At 35.0% G+C, this 22,942-nt stretch overlaps 1 protein-coding gene across 1 annotated transcript; it reads left to right on the top strand.

Moving 5' to 3' along the window:
* The first annotated feature begins 2,473 nt into the window (after positions 1-2,473).
* On the top strand, positions 2,474-16,600 carry LOC139852122 (uncharacterized). Its single transcript, XM_071841348.1, has 2 exons — positions 2,474-3,063; positions 16,402-16,600. The coding sequence occupies exons 1-2, from the start codon at positions 2,474-2,476 to the stop codon at positions 16,598-16,600; spliced, it is 789 nt and encodes a 262-aa protein (XP_071697449.1).
* The last annotated feature ends 6,342 nt before the right edge of the window (positions 16,601-22,942 follow it).

A 22,942-nucleotide genomic window follows, 5' to 3' on the forward strand; every position in this document is an offset into this window, starting at 1 on the left:
TCATAAGTGTTCCGGATTGCATCCGTGCAAGAGGTCACTTATGGTCATAAGGGAATTAATGAATTAAGTACGATGGTATGAATGTGCGTAGGATAAATGAATGATGCAAGTGTGGGACTTTGGTCGACACTTGTAAGATTAATGATGCAAGTGCGAGATTTCGATCAAACACTGGTAAGTTTAATGATGCAAGTGTGAGACTTTGATCTAGCACTTGTAAGATTTAAGATGCAAGTACGAGGCTTCAGTTAAGTACTTGTAAGTTTAACGATGCAAGTGATTAAACTTCGGTGAGACCCTTGTAAGATTAATGATGTTTGTAAAGTTAAGAATCCGAATCCGAATATGTGAATGATATCCTATGTGTAATGATGCTAAGTTAAGGTTATGGTCTATTACTCGCTATACACTCACTAAGCGTATTGCTTACCCATTTTATGTTGACGTGTTTTGTAGGACCTCGTAAGCATCGTGAAGGTAAAGAACCAACTCAAGACTAGCGTAGCATTTGGCATAGAGTAAGTGGTATGCAAGTCTCGATTACCTAATGCTTTTGATTTACCGCTTGTTAGACGCCTTGGGTCAAGAATGTATTTTGTTGGAAATCGAGTGGTTGTGTCTTTTGTTTGAAATGGTTATTTGTAAACGTCTAAATAGTTTTGAAGGGTTGGTGTGATGTATTATTTGAAGTTAAAACATGTGGTATTTGAATGGTGCACAATGGTATTGAAATGGACATTTAACCGGACGAAAAGGGTTGTGATCCACCAGATATGGCACGGAGTGCCAAAAGGGTGGCACGACATGCCCCTTGAACTTGTTTTTCTTATCAGCCCGGAACTGGCACGGTGTGCCAAAAAATGTGGCACGACATGCCACTTGACCTTTGATTTGAACAGACCTGACTTGGCACGGTGTGCCAAAATGTGGCACGGCATGCAACTTGACCTTTAATTTGAACAGACCTGACTTGGCACGGTGTGCCAAAATGTGGCACGGCATGCCACTTGATCTTTGATTTGAACACACCTGACTTTGCACGGTGTGCCAGTGTAAAAAAAAAAAAGTTTGCGGGTTTAAGGGCGTCTCAAATTGGTATCAGAGCTATGGTTTAAGAGACTTGGATAATCCACTATAGGGTTATCTAGGCTTAAACCGAATTTTTGAATGTACAAGCGGTTAGGACTTGCGTAAGAATTTTAAATTGCCATGCTCCATAGGATAACGAAACGATGCTAGTGGACTGTATGTTGCTTATGAATGATAGGATTCGTTTCAAAAATGAGTGGATTCTCGGTGAACTAAGTGCGAATTGCGGGGATATAAAGACGCTTGGCCAACACCTTTATGTCATCACGAGACGCATGGAAATTCACCGTGACCATGAATGATGAACGAGTCACTATAGAAATGAATATGATTATTTTATTGGAAAAGAATGCTATAAGATTCAAAGTTTTGATTTTTTTTTTTTTTTTTTTTTTTTTTTTTACTTTCGGTAAGAAGAAATGTCAACCCCTGATCAAGATGTTAATCAAGAAAGTGAAGATGAGCGTGTCCACACACCGGTTAGTACTGAAAGTGATGAGAGAGATGATAATGCGACGGGTAATGTTAACCTAGCCGATCAAATAAAAGAGGCCTTTCTGCAATATGGGTCGGTTCTCTTAGGAGAAATGGAAAAGAAAATGGAGAAGATGTTAGACACCAAACTCGAGGCGTTTGCCTCTAAACACCCGGTTCTTAGGGGTGAAGGAGGTAGTGGGGTTCGGATTGAGGAACGTGAAGTTCCTAAAGAGAAAAAGAATGAACATTTTGAATTTAAAAGCTTCTCCGCATGTAGTCCCCTGGTTTTTCATGGGAGTCCAGCCCATTGATTAGCGAAAGGTGGATTGATGAAATTGAGGAAACTTTCATGTTGTGCTCATGCCCCGAACATTTAAAGGTAATTTATGCTGCTCATCAAATGAAAGGTAGGGGGCATGAGTGGTGGGATTCTGTGTCAAAATCTCTTGGAAAAGAAGAAGCGTCGAAAATATCATGGGCCGACTTCTGGAAACGGTTCATGAGACAATTTGCCCCACCAGCGGAGGTAACTAAGTTGAAGCAAGAGTTCCTCAATATTTCTCAAGGGGATAAATCGTTAATGAAATTTAATGGTGAATTTAATGATAAGTCGCGTTTCTGCCCCAAATATTTGGCAAATCTTGATCTCCTAAGGAGCACTACCGTGAGAAACTTAACCCCGAGATAAGTGAATTTATTGATGTGGGTGCTTGTGCAACACTTGCCGATTTGATGAATAAAGCTTTGAATCGAGAAAATGATATTAAGAAAAAGGCGGCATTGAAAAGAAAGGTTGACTCGGAAACAAGTTCTAAAGGTTTTAGCCCGAAAAAGGCTAAACATGATTCCGGGTCGCCACATAAGCCAAAAACAACCATTTAACTCGGGAAAAGGAAGTGCAAAGGAAATGAAAACTTGTGGGAAGTGTGGTAAACATCATCAAGGGGAGTGTAGAGTGGGGACAAATGCATGTTTTAAGTGTGGAAGAAGGGGTCATAAAGCGGCCGAGTGTAGGGGTAAGGTGAAATGTTTTTATTGTTCTAAAGAAGGAGATGTCATGGCCGAATGTCCCGAATACAAAAAGAATGAGTCGGAAGGGGTTGAAAGAAAAGCAATCAAAAGAGAACCGGGTGCGGGTGATGTCAAACCTCGGCCCCGTGTCTATCAAATCACAACCGAAGAAGCAAAGGAGTCACACGACGTTGTGATAGGTACATTTATCGTAAATTATATGCCCGCCAATGTTTTGTTTGATTGTGGTTCATCGAGGTCTTTTGTTTCTTCAAAATTTTGTAAAAATTTTAATGTACCCGTGTGTAAATTAAAGAACCCGTTAGATGTAGAAGTAGCTAATGATAAAACTGTTAGAGTTACCAAAGTCTATAAGGGATGTACTATTGTAATTGATAATGATGAGATTTCTATAGATCTAATTCTCATGCAATTGGGAGAGTTTCATGTAATTGTAGGTATGGACTGGCTTGGTCCTAATGAGGGGTATATTAATTGTCCGAAGAAGATTATTCATGTGTGCACACCCAATGGGAGAGTTACCACCATTTATGGTGAAATGTCCCGTTCTTATTGATTAAAAACGTTCCATATTAATTGATTTCGTTGCGAGGTTTTGACCTCTATATGAGACGTTTTTCAAAGACTGCATTCATTTTAAAACAAACCATAACCTTTATTTCATCAATAAAGGTTTAAAAAGCTTTACGTAGATTATCAAATAATGATAATCTAAAATATCCTGTTTACACACGACCATTACATAATGGTTTACAATACAAATATGTTACAACAAAATAAGTTTCTTGAATGCAGTTTTTACACAATATCATACAAGCATGGACTCCAAATCTCGTCCTTATTTAAGTATGCGACAGCGGAAGCTCTTAATAATCACCTGAGAATAAACATGCTTAAAACGTCAACAAAAATGTTGGTGAGTTATAGGTTTAACCTATATATATCAAATCATAATAATAGACCACAAGATTTCATATTTCAATACACATCCCATACATAGAGATAAAAATCATTCATATGGTGAACACCTGGTAACCGACATTAACAAGATGCATATATAAGAATATCCCCATCATTCCGGGACACCCTTCGGATATGATATAAATTTCAAAGTACTAAAGCATCCGGTACTTTGGATGGGGTTTGTTAGGCCCATTAGATCTATCTTTAGGATTCGCGTCAATTAGGGTGTCTGTTCCCTAATTCTTAGATTACCAGACTTAATAAAAAGGGGCATATTCGATTTCGATAATTCAACCATAGAATGTAGTTTCACGTACTTGTGTCTATTTTGTAAATCATTTATAAAACCTGCATGTATTCTCATCCCAAAAATATTAGATTTTAAAAGTGGGACTATAACTCACTTTCACAGATTTTTACTTCGTCGGGAAGTAAGACTTGGCCACTGGTTGATTCACGAACCTATAACAATATATACATATATATCAAAGTATGTTTAAAATATATTTACAACACTTTTTAATATATTTTGATGTTTTAAGTTTATTAAGTCAGCTGTCCTCGTTAGTAACCTACAACTAGTTGTCCACAGTTAGATGTACAGAAATAAATTGATAAATATTATCTTGAATCAATCCACAACCCAGTGTATACGTATCTCAGTATTGATCACAACTCAAACTATATATATTTTGGAATCAACCTCAACCCTGTATAGCTAACTCCAACATTCACATATAGAGTGTCTATGGTTGTTCCGAAATATATATAGATGTGTCGACATGATAGGTCGAAACATTGTATACGTGTTTATGGTATCTCAAGATTACATAATATACAATACAAGTTGATTAAGTTATGGTTGGAATAGATTTGTTACCAATTTTCACGTAGCTAAAATGAGAAAAATTATCCAATCTTGTTTTACCCATAACTTCTTCATTTTAAATCCGTTTTGAGTGAATCAAATTGCTATGGTTTCATATTGAACTCTATTTTATGAATATAAACAGAAAAAGTATAGGTTTATAGTCGGAACAATAAGTTACAAGTCATTTTTGTAAAGGTAGTCATTTTAGTCGAAAGAACGACGTCTAGATGACCATTTTAGAAAACATACTTCCACTTTGAGTTTAACCATAATTTTTGGATATAGTTTCATGTTCATAATAAAAATCATTTTCTCAGAATAACAACTTTTAAATCAAAGTTTATAATAGTTTTTAATTAACTAACCCAAAACAGCCCGCGGTGTTACTACGACGGCGTAAATCCGGTTTTACGGTATTTTTCGTGTTTCCAGGTTTTAAATCATTAAGTTAGCATATCATATAGATATAGAACATGTGTTTAGTTGATTTTAAAAGTCAAGTTAGAAGGATTAACTTTTGTTTGCGAACAAGTTTAGAATTAACTAAACTATGTTCTAGTGATTACAAGTTTAAACCTTCGAATAAGATAGCTTTATATGTATGAATCGAATGATGTTATGAACATCATTACTACCTTAAGTTCCTTGGATAAACCTACTGGAAAAGAGAAAAATGGATCTAGCTTCAACGGATCCTTGGATGGCTCGAAGTTCTTGAAGCAGAATCATGACACGAAAACAAGTTCAAGTAAGATCATCACTTGAAATAAGATTGTTATAGTTATAGAAATTGAACCAAAGTTTGAATATGATTATTACCTTGTATTAGAATGATAACCTACTGGAAGAAACAAAGATTTCTTGAGGTTGGATGATCACCTTACAAGATTGGAAGTGAGCTAGCAAACTTGAAAGTATTCTTGATTTTATGTAACTAGAACTTGTAAAATATATGAAGAACACTTAGAACTTGAAGATAGAACTTGAGAGAGATCAATTAGATGAAGAAAATTGAAGAATGAAAGTGTTTGTAGGTGTTTTTGGTCGTTGGTGTATGGATTAGATATAAAGGATATGTAATTTCGTTTTCATGTAAATAAGTCATGAATGATTACTCATATTTTTGTAATTTTATGAGATATTTCATGCTAGTTGCCAAATGATGGTTCCCACATGTGTTAGGTGACTCATATGGGCTGCTAAGAGCTGATCATTGGAGTGTATATACCAATAGTACATACATCTAAAAGCTGTGTATTGTACGAGTACGAATACGGGTGCATACGAGTAGAATTGTTGATGAAACTGAACGAGGATGTAATTGTAAGCATTTTTGTTAAGTAGAAGTATTTTGATAAGTGTATTGAAGTCTTTCAAAAGTGTATAAATACATATTAAAACACTACATGTATATACATTTTAACTGAGTCGTTAAGTCATCGTTAGTCGTTACATGTAAGTGTTGTTTTGAAACCTTTAGGTTAACGATCTTGTTAAATGTTGTTAACCCAATGTTTATAATATCAAATGAGATTTTAAATTATTATATTATCATGATATTATCATGTATGAATATCTCTTAATATGATATATATACATTAAATGTCTTTACAACGATAATAGTTACATATATGTCTCGTTTAAAAATCATTAAGTTAGTAGTCTTGTTTTTACATATGTAGTTCATTGTTAATATACTTAATGATATGTTTACTTATCATAGTATCATGTTAACTATATATATATCCATATATATGTCATCATATAGTTTTTACAAGTTTTAATGTTCGTGAATCACCGGTCAACTTGGGTGGTCAATTGTCTATATGAAACATATTTCAATTAATCAAGTCTTAACAAGTTTGATTGTTTAACATGTTGGAAACATTTAATCATGTAAATATCAATCTAAATTAATATATATAAACATGGAAAAGTTCGGGTCACTACAGTACCTACCCGTTAAATAAATTTCGTCCCGAAATTTTAAGCTGTTGAAGGTGTTGATGAATCTTCTGGAAATAGATGCGGGTATTTCTTCTTTATCTGATCTTCACACTCCCAGGTGAACTTGGGTCCTCTACGAGCATTCCATCGAACCTTAACAATTGGTATCTTGTTTTGCTTAAGTCTTTTAACCTCACGATCCATTATTTCGACGGGTTCTTCGATGAATTGAAGTTTTTCGTTGATTTGGATTTCATCTAACGGAATAGTGAGATCTTCTTTAGCAAAACATTTCTTCAAATTCGAGACGTGGAAAGTGTTATGTACAGCCGCGAGTTGTTGAGGTAACTCAAGTCGGTAAGCTACTGGTCCGACACGATCAATAATCTTGAATGGTCCAATATACCTTGGATTTAATTTCCCTCGTTTACCAAATCGAACAACGCCTTTCCAAGGTGCAACTTTAAGCATGACCATCTCTCCAATTTCAAATTCTATATCTTTTCTTTTAATGTCAGCGTAGCTCTTTTGTCGACTTTGGGCGATTTTCAACCGTTGTTGAATTTGGATGATCTTCTCGGTAGTTTCTTGTATAATCTCCGGACCCGTAATCTGTCTATCCCCCACTTCACTCCAACAAATCGGAGACCTGCACTTTCTACCATAAAGTGCTTCAAACGGCGCCATCTCAATGCTTGAATGGTAGCTGTTGTTGTAGGAAAATTCTGCTAACGGTAGATGTCGATCCCAACTGTTTACGAAATCAATAACACATGCTCGTAGCATGTCTTCAAGCGTTTGTATCATCCTTTTGCTCTACCCATCAGTTTGTGGATGATAGGCAGTACTCATGTCTAGACGAGTTCCTAATGCTTGCAGTAATGTCTGCCAGAATCTTGAAATAAATCTGCCATCCCTATCAGAGATAATAGAGATAGGTATTCCATGTCTGGAGACGACTTCCTTCAAATACAGTCGTGCTAACTTCTCCATCTTGTCATCTTCTCTTATTGGCAGGAAATGTGCTGATTTGGTGAGACGATCAACTATTACCCAAATAGTATCAAAACCACTTGCAGTCCTTGGCAATTTAGTGATGAAATCCATGGTAATGTTTTCCCATTTCCATTCCGGGATTTCGGGTTATTGAAGTAGACCTGATGGTTTCTGATGCTCAGCTTTGACCTTAGAACACGTCAAACATTCTGCTACGTATTTAGCAACATCGGCTTTCATACCCGGCCACCAAAAATGTTTCTTGAGATCCTTGTACATCTTTCCCGTTCCAGGATGTATTGAGTATCTGGTTTTATGAGCTTCTCTAAGTACCATTTCTCTCATATCTCCAAATTTTGGTACCCAAATCCTTTCAGCCCTATACCGGGTTCCATCTTCCCGAATATTAAGATGCTTCTCCGATCCTTTGGGTATTTCATCCTTTAAATTTCCCTCTTTTAAAACTCCTTGTTGCGCCTCCTTTATTTGCGTAGTAAGGTTATTATGAATCATTATATTCATAGATTTTACTCGAATGGGTTCTCTGTCCTTCCTGCTCAAGGCATCGGCTACCACATTTGCCTTCCCCGGGTGGTAACGAATCTCAAAGTCGTAATCATTCAATAATTCAATCCACCTACGCTGCCTCATATTCAGTTGTTTCTGATTAAATATGTGTTGAAGACTTTTGTGGTCGGTATATATAATACTTTTGATCCCATATAAGTAGTGCCTCCAAGTCTTTAATGCAAAAACAACCGCGCCTAATTCCAAATCATGCGTCGTATAATTTTGTTCGTGAATCTTCAATTATCTAGACGCATAAGCAATCACCTTCGTTCATTGCATTAATACACAACCGAGACCTTGCTTTGATGCGTCACAATAAATCACAAAATCATCATTCCCTACAGGCAATGACAATATAGGTGCCGTAGTTAGCTTTTTCTTCAATAACTGAAACGCTTTCTCTTGTTCATCATTCCATTCAAATTTCTTCCCTTTATGCGTTAATGCAGTCAAGGGTTTTGCTATTCTGGAAAAGTCTTGGATGAACCTTCTGTAGTAACCAGCTAGTCCTAAAAACTGGCGTATGTGTTTCGGAGTTTTCGGGGTTTCCCACTTTTCAACAGTTTCTATCTTTGCCGGATCCACCTTAATACCTTCTTTGTTCACTATGTGACCGAGGAATTGAACTTCTTCCAACCAAAATGCACACTTTGAAAACTTAGCGTACAATTCTTCCTTCCTCAATACTTCTAACACCTTTCTCAAATGTTCACCGTGTTCTTGGTCATTCTTTGAGTAAATAAGTATGTCATCAATGAAAACAATGACAAACTTGTCAAGGTATGGTCCACACACTCGGTTCATAAGGTCCATGAACACAGCTGGTGCATTAGTTAAACCAAACGGCATGACCATAAACTCGTAATGACCGTAACGTGTTCTGAAAGCAGTCTTTGGAATATCATCTTCTTTCACCCGCATTTGATGATACCCAAAACGTAAGTCAATCTTTGAATAAACAGACGAGCCTTGTAGTTGATCAAATAAGTCGTCGATTCTCGGTAGTGGGTAGCGGTTCTTGATGGTAAGTTTGTTCAACTCTCGGTAGTCGATACACAACCTGAATGTACCATCTTTCTTCTTGACAAACAAAACAGGAGCTCCCCACGGTGATGTGCTTGGTCGAATGAAACCACGCTCTAAAAGTTCTTGTAATTGGCTTTGTAGTTCTTTCATCTCGCTGGGTGCGAGTCTGTAAGGAGCACGAGCTATTGGTGCAGCTCCTGGTACAAGATCTATTTGAAATTCAACGGATCGATGTGGGGGTAATCCCGGTAATTCTTTCGGAAATACATCGAAAAATTATTTTGCAATGGGAACATCATTGATGCTCTTTTCTTCAGTTTGTACTTTCTCGACGTGTGCTACAACAGCATAGCAACCTTTTCTTATTAGTTTTTGTGCCTTCAAATTACTAATAAGATGTAGCTTCATGTTGCCCTTTTCTCCGTACACCATTAAGGGTTTTCCTTTTTCTCGTATAATGCGAATTGTATTTTTGTAATAAACGATCTCTGCTTTCACTTCTTTCAACTAGTCCATACCGATTATCACATCAAAACTCCCTAACTCTACTGGTATCAAATCAATCTTAAATGTTTCGCTAACCAGTTTAATTTCTCGATTCCGACATATATTATCTGCTGAAATTAATTTACCATTTGCTAATTCGAGTAAAAATTTACTATTCAAAGGCATCAATGGACAACTTAATTTAGCACAAAAATCTCTACTCATATAGCTTCTATTCGCACCCGAATCAAATAAAACGTAAGCAGATTTATTGTCAATAAGAAACGTACCCGTAAAAAGCTCCGGGTCTTCCTGTGCCTCTACCGCATTAATATTGAAAACTCTTCCGCGGCCTTGTCCATTCGTGTTCTCCTGGTTCGGGCAATTTCTAATAATGTGGCCCGGTTTTCCACATTTATAACAAACTACATTGGCATAACTTGCTCCGACACTACTTGCTCTGCCATTACTCGTTCCGACACCATTTGTTCCTTTCGTTCTATTAACCCCTGGTCCGTAGACCTCACACTTCGCCGCGCTATGACCATTTCTTTTACACTTGTTGCAAAATTTGGTGCAGAACCCCGAGTGATACTTTTCACACCTTTGGCATAGCTGCTTCTGATTGTTGTTGTTGTTGCGGTTATTATTGTTGTTGGGATGATTGTTGTAGTAGTAGTTGTTGTTGTTGTTGTTGTTGTTGTTGTTGTTGTTGTTGGGCCATTTGTTGTAGTTGCGATTGATGTTGCAATTGTTGGGATAATTGTTGCGATTATTGTTGTAATTGCTGTTTTTGTTGTATTGGTGATTCTTATCACCGTTTTCCTCCCACTTTCTTTTGACTTGCTTCACATTGGCCTCTTCAGCAGTCTGTTCTTTAATTCTTTCTTCAATCTGGTTCACTAGTTTGTGAGCCATTCTACATGCCTGTTGTATGGAGGCAGGCTCGTGTGAACTTATATCTTCTTGGATTCTTTCCGGTAATCCTTTCACAAACGCGTCGATCTTCTCTTCCTCATCTTCGAATGCTCCCGGACACAATAGGCACAATTCTGTGAATCGTCTTTCGTACGTGGTAATATCAAATCCTTGGGTTCGTAACCCTCTAAGTTCTGTCTTGAGCTTATTGACCTCGGTTCCGGGACGGTACTTCTCGTTCATCAAGTGCTTGAATGCAGACCACGGTAGTGCGTACGCATCGTCTTGTCCCACTTGCTCTAGATAGGTATTCCACCATGTTAACGCAGAACCTGTGAAGGTATGCGTAGCGTACTTCACTTTGTCCTCTTCAGTACACTTACTTATGGCAAACACCGATTCGACCTTCTCGGTCCACCGTTTCAATCCGATCGGTCCTTCGGTTCCATCAAATTCCAAAGGTTTGCAGGCAGTGAATTCTTTGTAGGTGCATCCTACACGATTTCCTGTACTGCTAGATCCAAGGTTATTGTTGGTATGTAGCGCAGCCTGTACTGCGGCTATGTTTGAAGCTAGAAAAGTACGGAATTCCTCTTCATTCATATTCACGGTGTGTCGAGTAGTCGGTGCCATTTCCTTCAAAATAGTCAAATGGAACAAGTTAATCATACAGAATATTAAGAGTAGTTAATAGTATTTCGTAGCATAATATGAACTCATTTATAAAAGCTTTTTCTTCATATTAGCGTTTTATAAGTTTAAATTCGGGTAGTACCTACCCGTTAAGTTCATACTTAGTAGCTAATATACAATTCAACTACTACAATTCTATATGAAAAACTGATTATAATAATATTTCGCGTTCAAACTTTTACACAATATTTTACAAACTTACAATACCGCTTATTTTACATATAGCATGAAATATAGCACACAATAAATTTGATACAAGATGGTTGTGAAGATAATTCTAGCTAGTACACAAGTCGTTCAACAAAGGCAATAAAGACACGTAATTCATACGTCCAGAAACAAGTCATGCATTCTGGTTTTACTAGGATTACTTCCCATCCTTGGTCTTGTGGAACATAACCGTTATGGCCGTTGATAAGACAGCGTGTTGTAACGTCGTCAAAGGGACGAGGGTTACGTAATGTCCAACAGTCCCGTAACAATCTAAAAACCTCATTTCTTACCCCAATTACCGACTCCGTCACTTGTGGGAACGTTTTGTTTAATAGTTGTAGCCCGATGTTCTTGTTCTCACTTTGGTGAGAAGCGAACATTACTAATCCGTAAGCATAACATGCTTCTTTATGTTGCATGTTAGCCGCTTTTTCTAAAACACGAAGTCCAATATTCGGATATATTGAGTCAAAATAATTTATTAACCCATTGCGTAAAATAGCATTTGGGTTCCCCGCAATATATGCGTCAAAGTAAACACATCGTAACTTATGGATTTCCCAATGTGATATCCCCCATCTTTCGAACGAAAGCCTTTTATAAACCAAGGCATTCTTGGAACGTTCTTCGAATGTCTTACAAACTGATCTCGCCTTAAATAGTTGTGCCGAAGAATTCTGACCGACTCTAGACAAGATTTCATCAATCATGTCTCCGGGTAGGTCTCTTAAAATATTGGGTTGTCTATCCATTTTGTGTTTTTAAACTGTAAAATAGACAAGAGTTAGATTCATAAAAAAATACTTATTAATACAAGCAATTTTTACATATATCATAAAGCATAAGCACACTATATTACATATATTACACCACACGAATACAACTATCTTATTCCGACTCGCTTGTTTCTTCTTCTTCGGTTTTGGTTCGTTTTGCCAAGTTTCTAGGGATATATGATGTTCCCCTAATACTAACTGTCGTTGTCCACATTGGTTTAGAAAAACCTGGTGGTTTAGAGGTTCCCGGGTCATTGTTACAACTTAAGGACTTCGGGGGTTGACGATACATATAAAGTTCATCGGGGTTGGAATTAGATTTCTCTATTTTTATGCCCTTTCCCTTATTATTTTCTTTTGCCTTTTTAAATTCAGTTGGGGTAATTTCTATAACATCATCGGAATTCTCGTCGGAATCCGATTCATCGGAGAATTGGTAATCCTCCCAATATTTTGCTTCCTTGGCGGAAACACCATTGACCATAATTAACCTTGGTCGGTTGGTTGAGGATTTTCTTTTACTTAACCGTTTTATTATTTCCCCCACCGGTTCTATTTCTTCATCCGGTTCCGATTCTTCTTCCGGTTCCGATTCTTCTTCCGGTTCCGACTCTTCTTCCGGTTCCTCTTCGGGAACTTGTGAATCAGTCCACGAATCATTCCAATTTACATTTGACTCTTCATTATTATTAGGTGAGTCAATGGGACTTGTTCTAGAGGTATACATCTATCACATAATGTCAAACACGTTAAGAGATTAATATATCACATAATATTCATATGTTAAAAATATATAGTTTCCAACAAAAATGTTAAGCAATCATTTTTAAAGAAAACACGGGCGAAGTCCAGACTCACTAATGCATCCTAACAAACTCGATAAGACACACTAATGCAAATTTTCTGGTTCTCTAAGACCAACGCTCTGATACCAACTGAAATGTCCCGTTCTTATTGATTAAAAATGTTCCATATTAATTGATTTCGTTGCGAGGTTTTGACCTCTATATGAGACGTTTTTCAAAGACTGCATTCATTTTAAAACAAACCATAACCTTTATTTCATCAATAAAGGTTTAAAAAGCTTTACGTAGATTATCAAATAATGATAATCTAAAATATCCTGTTTACACACGACCATTACATAATGGTTTACAATACAAATATGTTACAACAAAATAAGTTTCTTGAATGCAGTTTTTACACAATATCATACAAGCATGAACTCCAAATCTCGTCCTTATTTAAGTATGCAACAGCGGAAGCTCTTAATAATCACCTGAGAATAAACATGCTTATAACGTCAACAAAAATGTTGGTGAGTTATAGGTTTAACCTATATATATCAAATCATAATAATAGACCACAAGATTTCATATTTCAATACACATCCCATACATAGAGATAAAAATCATTCATATGGTGAACACCTGGTAACCGACATTAACAAGATGCATATATAAGAATATCCCCATCATTCCGGGACACCCTTCGGATATGATATAAATTTCAAAGTACTAAAGCATCCGGTACTTTGGATGGGGTTTGTTAGGCCCAATAGATCTATCTTTAGGATTCGCGTCAATTAGGGTGTCTGTTCCCTAATTCTTAGATTACCAGACTTAATAAAAAGGGGCATATTCGATTTCGATAATTCAACCATAGAATGTAGTTTCACGTACTTGTGTCTATTTTGTAAATCATTTATAAAACCTGCATGTATTCTCATCCCAAAAATATTAGATTTTAAAAGTGGGACTATAACTCACTTTCACAGATTTTTACTTCGTCGGGAAGTAAGACTTGGCCACTGGTTGATTCACGAACCTATAACAATATATACATATATATCAAAGTATGTTTAAAATATATTTACAACACTTTTTAATATATTTTGATGTTTTAAGTTTATTAAGTCAGCTGTCCTCGTTAGTAACCTACAACTAGTTGTCCACAGTTAGATGTACAGAAATAAATCGATAAATATTATCTTGAATCAATCCACGACCCAGTGTATACGTATCTCAGTATTGATCACAACTCAAACTATATATATTTTGGAATCAACCTCAACCCTGTATAGCTAACTCCAACATTCACATATAGAGTGTCTATGGTTGTTCCGAAATATATATAGATGTGTCGACATGATAGGTCGAAACATTGTATACGTGTCTATGGTATCTCAAGATTACATAATATACAATACAAGTTGATTAAGTTATGGTTGGAATAGATTTGTTACCAATTTTCACGTAGCTAAAATGAGAAAAATTATCCAATCTTGTTTTACCCATAACTTCTTCATTTTAAATCCGTTTTGAGTGAATCAAATTACTATGGTTTCATATTGAACTCTATTTTATAAATCTAAACAGAAAAAGTATAGGTTTATAGTCGGAACAATAAGTTACAAGTCATTTTTGTAAAGGTAGTCATTTCAGTCGAAAGAACGACGTCTAGATGACCATTTTAGAAAACATACTTCCACTTTGAGTTTAACCATAATTTTTGGATATAGTTTCATGTTCATAATAAAAATCATTTTCTCAGAATAACAACTTTTAAATCAAAGTTTATAATAGTTTTTAATTAACTAACCCAAAACAGCCCGCGGTGTTACTACGACGGCGTAAATCCGGTTTTACGGTATTTTTCGTGTTTCCAGGTTTTAAATCATTAAGTTAGCATATAATATAGATATAGAACATGTGTTTAGTTGATTTTAAAAGTCAAGTTAGAAGGATTAACTTTTGTTTGCGAACAAGTTTAGAATTAACTAAACTATGTTCTAGTGATTACAAGTTTAAACCTTCGAATAAGATAGCTTTATATGTATGAATCGAATGATGTTATGAACATCATTACTACCTTAAGTTCCTTGGATAAACCTACTGGAAAAGAGAAAAATGGATCTAGCTTCAACGGATCCTTGGATGGCTCGAAGTTCTTGAAGCAGAATCATGACACGAAAACAAGTTCAAGTAAGATCATCACTTGAAATAAGATTGTTATAGTTATAGAAATTGAACCAAAGTTTGAATATGATTATTACCTTGTATTAGAATGATAACCTACTGTAAGAAACAAAGATTTCTTGAGGTTGGATGATCACCTAACAAGATTGGAAGTGAGCTAGCAAACTTGAAAGTATTCTTGATTTTATGTAACTAGAACTTGTAGAATATATGAAGAACACTTAGAACTTGAAGATAGAACTTGAGAGAGATCAATTAGATGAAGAAAATTGAAGAATGAAAGTGTTTGTAGGTGTTTTTGGTCGTTGGTGTATGGATTAGATATAAAGGATATGTAATTTTGTTTTCATGTAAATAAGTCATGAATGATTACTCATATTTTTGTAATTTTATGAGATATTTCATGCTAGTTGCCAAATGATGGTTCCCACATGTGTTAGGTGACTCACATGGGCTGCTAAGAGCTGATCATTGGAGTGTATATACCAATAGTACATACATCTAAAAGCTGTGTATTGTACGAGTACGAATACGGGTGCATACGAGTAGAATTGTTGATGAAACTGAACGAGGATGTAATTGTAAGCATTTTTGTTAAGTAGAAGTATTTTGATAAGTGTATTGAAGTCTTTCAAAAGTGTATAAATACATATTAAAACACTACATGTATATACATTTTAACTGAGTCGTTAAGTCATCGTTAGTCGTTACATGTAAGTGTTGTTTTGAAACCTTTAGGTTAACGATCTTGTTAAATGTTGTTAACCCAATGTTTATAATATCAAATGAGATTTTAAATTATTATATTATCATGATATTATCATGTATGAATATCTCTTAATATGATATATATACATTAAATGTCTTTACAACGATAATAGTTACATATATGTCTCGTTTAAAAATCATTAAGTTAGTAGTCTTGTTTTTACATATGTAGTTCATTGTTAATATACTTAATGATATGTTTACTTATCATAGTATCATGTTAACTATATATATATCCATATATATGTCATCATATAGTTTTTACAAGTTTTAACGTTCGTGAATCACCGGTCAACTTGGGTGGTCAATTGTCTATATGAACCATATTTCAATTAATCAAGTCTTAACAAGTTTGATTGCTTAACATGTTGGAAACATTTAATCATGTAAATATCAATCTAAATTAATATATATAAACATGGAAAAGTTCGGGTCACTACATATGGTAGTTGACGAAGACAACCGATACCTTTATGTACATATGCAAAGGCTAAACAATTGTTGACGCACGGATGGCAGGCCTTTTTAGAACATGTGGTTAACAAATCGGGAACCACATCTGAATTAAGCAAGGTTCCGATAGTTAATGAATTTATAGACGTGTTTCCGTAAATGAATTACCCGGTGTTCCACACGAGCGAGATGTAGAATTCCGAATTGATCTAGTATCGGGAGCCACTCCTATTGCAAAAACACCTTACGGGTTGGCCCCATCCGAAATGAAAGAGATGATGACTCAATTGCAAGAGTTACGTGATAAGGGTTTATTCGACCTAGTAGTTCTCCATGGGGAGTGATGTCGTGCGAGGTATACGTGAAATACTATATATTTTTGATACGAAATACGTTACAATTACACAAGTTTTAATTATTTATTTACAAATGGGATATACCTAAACCTTGCTACAACACTATAGACAGTGTACCTAATCGTAGAGTAGTATAGTTTTTAGTAAGTCCGGTTCGTTCCACAGGGAGTTGGCTTATTTCACACTATATTTTAATTAACTATATTTGTACAAAATATATATAATTATATATAATAATATATAAAAGGGGAGTTTACCGTTTAATGACCGGTTTGTCGATTTTATATTTTAAGCGAAGCGTAAAGTAAATGACGATATTTAACTAACAATATAAAATAAATAACAATAATTAAAATGACAATAAATAAAAGTACGAGGAAATATGAAATAAAATATATTATGCTTATTTAAACTTCCGTAACCATGATGTTTGACGTTTTGATTTTAATTTATTGTCCTGGGTTAATTGTCCTTTGTCCTGGATGTATTTGAAACCTATCTGGTTTTTGTCCATAATAGTTCATCGGTCATAATTATAAATTGCTCGGCAAATTTAACCTTATACCCGAAGTCAAATATTCCAACTAATTGGGGACTCGAACTGTAACAAGGTTTTAATACTTTGTTTAATAATTACACCAGGATATCGACTGCGTGTAAACCAAGGTTTTAGTACTTTGTTATCAATTACACCAAGTGTCCTTGTACATAATTTCACCCTTGTTTTAACAAGTCTAGTGACTATTAATCCATTCCCGTGTCCGGTCAAATGAACAATAATTTGTACTTATAAATATCTCGCCCATCGTGTCCGATTAAGCGTATGTGGTTATATATAGATACGTCAAATCATAACCTTTATATTAAATTAACGAGATATCGTTAATTTAATATAAAGCCCATTAATAGCCCATAGCCTCATTTCCACAAGTGTCGTTCTTTTGTCCAAACCCCGATTATGGTACAAAGCCCAATTACCCCGTCTTTAATATTTAGTCCAACATCATGATTACTTTGGCTCAAATAAGCATAATAATAACTTAAGTACGAGACATTAATTTAAAAAGGAGAACATAGCTTACATTGATTATTTATCGCGTAGTGGTACACGGACAGAGCTCTGACTTTAAAACCCGTAAAAATAACTTTTACATAACCCAAACTAATCTAATATAACACTAATCTATATTATATATATATATATATATATATATATATATATATATATATATATATATATATATATATATATATATATATATATATATATATATATATATATATATATATATATAGTATTATTATTATTATGTTATTAAACTCGGCAGAATTCGCGACCTTTTATAGGGATTCTGAAATTTCTGTGCTCCGCGAGTCGCGGCACTTTGTGCCTGAGAACTCCGCGAGTCGCGGGGAAATGGAATACAGCTCACACCCCTTTGGATCTTCTTTGCCGACGTTTTATATATATAAATATAAAATATAAATAATTAATATAATTATTTATATATTATATTATATTCTTGTGCATAGTAGACTTGTAATTTTTAGTCCGTTGCGTCGGGTGTTGATAGTTGACTCATGTCCTGGTTCCGGATTTTAGAACGTCCTTGCGTACAATTTAATATCTTGTACTTTGCGTTTTGTAACTTGTACTCTTATCTTTTTTTAGACGTTCTTCATCAATAATTTGAACCACTTGGATTGTATCTTGTACATTTGAGCTTTTTGGTCATTTGCGTCTTCAAATCGTCGTTTTCGCCTTTTGTCTTCGCACTTATTTAATATAAACGATTACAACTTAAAATAGGACAATTACTACTAAATAATTTACATATTGGGAGGATATTGCTACTAAATATATGTTCATTTGGAGCACTATCAAATATCCCCACACTTGAACGTTGCTTGTCCTCAAGCAATACATAACTTGAAATTATAATACATCACACGAATCACTTCTTTATTATTTACACTTTGTACATCAGTGATTTTGATATGGCGGTATAAATAATGATAGTAACGATAGAACCATGGTTAAAGGTGGGTGTGTCATCCACAGTTGCCTCGGGTTTAGGTCAACGACACTTGCAATCAAATAGCCGATTTACTTTCGGTTTCTAAAGCAAAGTGCACATTTGAAAGGCGGTTTACAGTCCCACATGACTATGAAAATTTAGATCCGTTAGAAAATTGGATCTTTATGAAAACATTTGATCTTTTGAAAATTCAATCTAGCTTTTACCCTAGACAAGTTTTCCGGAATAACCCTTCACCGGTGTTTGCAAAATATTTTTATGGGTTGTGTGGGTTTCAGATTTGAAAATTTTAGCTCAACACTTGTGGTTTTGTGTTACCCACTTGCTAACCTTGTATTAGGAAAGCAACACGTCCAGTTCACTTGTCCCGTATATTACCTTTCGGCAAACTACCGTCCTGGTTGTAAAGGAAAGCGATGAACAAGAAACTGTTAAGGTAATGTCTAATGACATGCATTTAATTATGGTCTATAACGTGTCGGACGCAATTACTATCCTTTGTAGGAGCAATAGTAAAGATCATCCTATAATTTTTTTTCGGTCTGGCACAAGGTCCTGTCTTCGACCATGCTATGCAACCACCGTTCTTACGGTTGACACCCGATATGGTTCAGGTGACCTAATGAATTCTAGGTAAATTCCTAGGATTTTACGTTCAATGGTAATGAACGCATTGAAAATGTGTTTTCAGAAAACAAATCGGTTTATAATTTGATCAAAATATTTTCTCGTTCAAGCTCGAGTTTAGATATCATTGAATTCCATGAGCTTGAATTCTCAATCTTTAAGGTCAATCTCAAGGATTGAGTAATATCAGGCTTAAAAGCTGATTTTTGTTCTTTTAAGGAGATTATCCTTTCTGGAGATCTGATTCATTAGTCTTATCAAGCTAATTTGCACGGCGCCCTCCCCATTTTACGAGACAGATCCTCTCATGGTTAGGATAAGTCTGACCACTTGGCGACCCTGTTTGATGCTGAGGTCCGTGGATTTCCTGCTGATTTTAGAGATGACTTTTCTAGATTTTTCGTCAACCTACAGCTGGTCTGGACGACAACTTCTTGACCTAAATCAAGAAGCGCGTTTCTTTTTTGGAAGACTTTACTTCCTTTAAATGATGGAATTGATTCATCGTGTAGATCCGTCTTTCATTACAGTAAATCGGGTAAAACAATTAATTTAGTCCAAAACAAAAGCACCTGCAATAAACTTTACAGAAACATGTGATAGATAGTTTTTAATTGAATAACTTGGTACATTCTCCCCACTCTTAGTTTCTTTCTTTGCCTTTTTATTCTCCTTTATTCCATTTTAAATGAATTCAAGCGTTTTAGGGTGTTTCTTAATTTATGTCCTTTCCGAGGTAACGATAATTTCGGTATTAACACCTAGTTTTCATCGTTCATAAATATGTATAAACATGATTTTGACTTCATTTAGTTGAAAATTTTTCAAATTTTCACAAAATTTGGCAAATAAACTAAGTGCAAACCCGAGAGAATTTATAACCCTTCCCCACACTTGAGATCATGCAATGCCCTCATTTGCATGAAATCAGACTATAATTATAAATTCATGAGGGTGATTAGTGTAGAAAAGTAATTAAAAATACCCAGTTTGTAATTACAAAGCTCGTCGAATGATAGATGGCGCGCCTCATCGTTCATTCCTTCTTGTTTTATCACACATATTTTTCTTCAAAAACGGTTGCTTTTCTGAACTGTTTGCTAATCTTTAAAAATGCGTCTTTTACCCTAATTTATTATGCATGTTTATTAACGAGTTATGCACTAATCCGAACCCCTAATTTAATGTTAAGTGGGGTTAGACTTCCCCACACTTAGCTGACGACATGTGAAGTCGGTAGAATAAGTTCCACGAATTAAAATAGTGAGCCAGTTATTTACATCTCGGGTGGTGTATAATATATCAATGGGTTTAAAGTTTAGACTCACCCGATCGTCACTACTTAATTCTTTTTTAAGTGTAGCTTTTAGTAAATGGATATGTCTCTTTTTTGGTTCTTGGTCAAATGGATCGATATACACCGACATACTTATTTCTATAGGGTGGACAATTCCTAATATTTCCTTCCTTTTATTCTCGGGATCAAAGTTTTCACCTCTATTACCCAATTGGGTGAAATCTGAGGTGTCATTATCTATTACGGCTCGTAGTTCATCTTCGATAGATGACTCGTTTATTGAGAATATTGGGTTGGAAGGTTGTGTAATGGTGAATTTCGGGATTGGAGTAGATTCTTCTTCATTAACTGTACTTATCGGTCCCACCACTTTGGTCTCGAGGGTAAAGTTTTTAACGTTATCGTTTTCCCTAGAGTACCAATTTGTCACCCTTACTTCTTCTTCATTCATTGATTGATCGATGATTTCGTCGGTAGAGGCTAATGTGTCGATATGTTGTGAAATTGGTAAAGCTGAATAAAAAGTATCATCGGGATAGTTGGTGATTTCGGAGCTCTCGAATTCATCAAAATTCGATGATATGAGATTTTCTTGCACAATACTCCTCAGATCAACAGGTGTGTAGTCTGATAGAGTTTCAGCTTGCCGGTTTACAAACTCTTTCATTTGTTCATTTTGAGCATTGAGTTCTTCGAGTTTGATTTTCATATTGTCTAATAAATTTTCAGACACGTAATTTTCCTCGTCTACTGGTTGTTGAGTTTGGAAGTATTCTTGGGAATAATCCCAATTTGAATTGTATTCTTCATAATCATTCCATTCAGGTTCCGTGGGTGCGTAATTTTCCATAGGAACGTAATAATAACATTCTGATGTTGAGTGATAATCTCCACAGATTTCACAACCAGTTATTGTTTCGTCATTCGTGATCCAAGATTGACCGAATGAATTATTATCAACACCCGTTTGAGAGTATTGATTTAATTGATTTTGGATATCAAAAAGAGTTTCCATAGCCTTGTTTTCAAAATTTTCCATTTTATTGCGATGGCCAAATTTTAGCTACAATGTGGTGCATTTACTAATTATCCTATTAGTTATAAAAATAGAAAAACTTATATAAGTTGTCCAATTAATAGACTTTTCTGCTTTTGCCCACGTTTCGAATAGCCAAAAGATGCAGCAGGGAGCCAGAACCCTTTAAATCGGAAGTTCACAACTCAGCCACTAACAAATCCAACTATTACTACGAAGCGGAAAATTGTCAACGTCCATTAATTTAACCACTTAAATAATTTTTCTTTCCGTTTGAGATATTAGATAAGAAATAGAGAAAATTTCTAAGTCCTAAAAACTAAAGCGTCGAGAAATAAGAAAGAAAAAGAATGCGCGTCGAAAAATGTCGAAAAATAAAAATAAGAAAATAGCGCGTCGTAACTTAAAAGTCTAAAAATTATATCTAAAAAGTTGCGCCTAAAGGTCTAAAGGTAAATGCAATTTTATTCAGAAAACGGCAATTACTTAAAGGCACTAAAATCTATTTAAAACTAAAGCGAAAAATGGCGTCGCAAAATTCTAAAGCACCTAAATCTTAGTCTAAAGAAAAAGCACTTAAGGGATTTTACGGCAAAGCCTAAAAATCTAGAAATAAAAATAAGCTACGGCAAAAACTATGTCTTAAAACTAAATACGAGCGAAAAACATACAAATATTATGCTAAAAACAAATAAAAAGGGACAAAATATAAAAATATACAAAAAGTTGTAAAAAAATATAATTTTTATAAAAATATTATTTTTTTATAATAGTATTAATTTTTATATATAAATAAAACTAATTAAAACTTAATATTACAAATTAATTAAAAACTTAAACTAAATAATATTATATATAAAACCTAATTAGGTTTAATAATAATAATAATAAATAATTAAAACCTAAATCGTATTAATTGCTGGACCAGGTTCGTGTCAGACGGCTCCGCGAGTCGCGGTTTCCGAAGCTGCAAACCCCGCGAGTCGCGGGGTTCCAGAATTCAACTCTGGTACAGTTTGAAATTCGACAATTTTTTTTTTTTAGGATTTTATATTATTTTTCTAAAAATAATATATATTTATACAAAAATGAATTAAAAATATAGAGTTTTGCCGATTCCCCGGCAGCGGCGCCAAAAACTTGATGTCGTGCGAGGTATACGTGAAATACTATATATTTTTTATACGAAATACGTTACAATTACACAAGTTTTAATTATTTATTTACAAATGGGATATACCTAAACCTTGCTACAACACTATAGACAGTGTACCTAATCGTAGAGTAGTATAGTTTTTAGTAAGTCCGGTTCGTTCCACAGGGAGTTGGCT

Source organism: Rutidosis leptorrhynchoides, chromosome 6, assembly GCF_046630445.1.
Source record: "Rutidosis leptorrhynchoides isolate AG116_Rl617_1_P2 chromosome 6, CSIRO_AGI_Rlap_v1, whole genome shotgun sequence".
NCBI lineage: Eukaryota > Viridiplantae > Streptophyta > Magnoliopsida > Asterales > Asteraceae > Rutidosis > Rutidosis leptorrhynchoides.

What these genes read in the sequence shown, in the direction of transcription:
- LOC139852122 (XM_071841348.1), top strand. Translation starts at nt 2,474, where the DNA reads ATGAAAACTTGTGGGAAGTGTGGTAAACATCATCAAGGGGAGTGTAGA. An exon ending in TGGCTTGGTCCTAATGAGGG is followed by an intron (nt 3,064 to 16,401) that starts GTATATTAATTG and finishes ATGAATTTATAG; the next exon opens with ACGTGTTTCCGTAAATGAAT.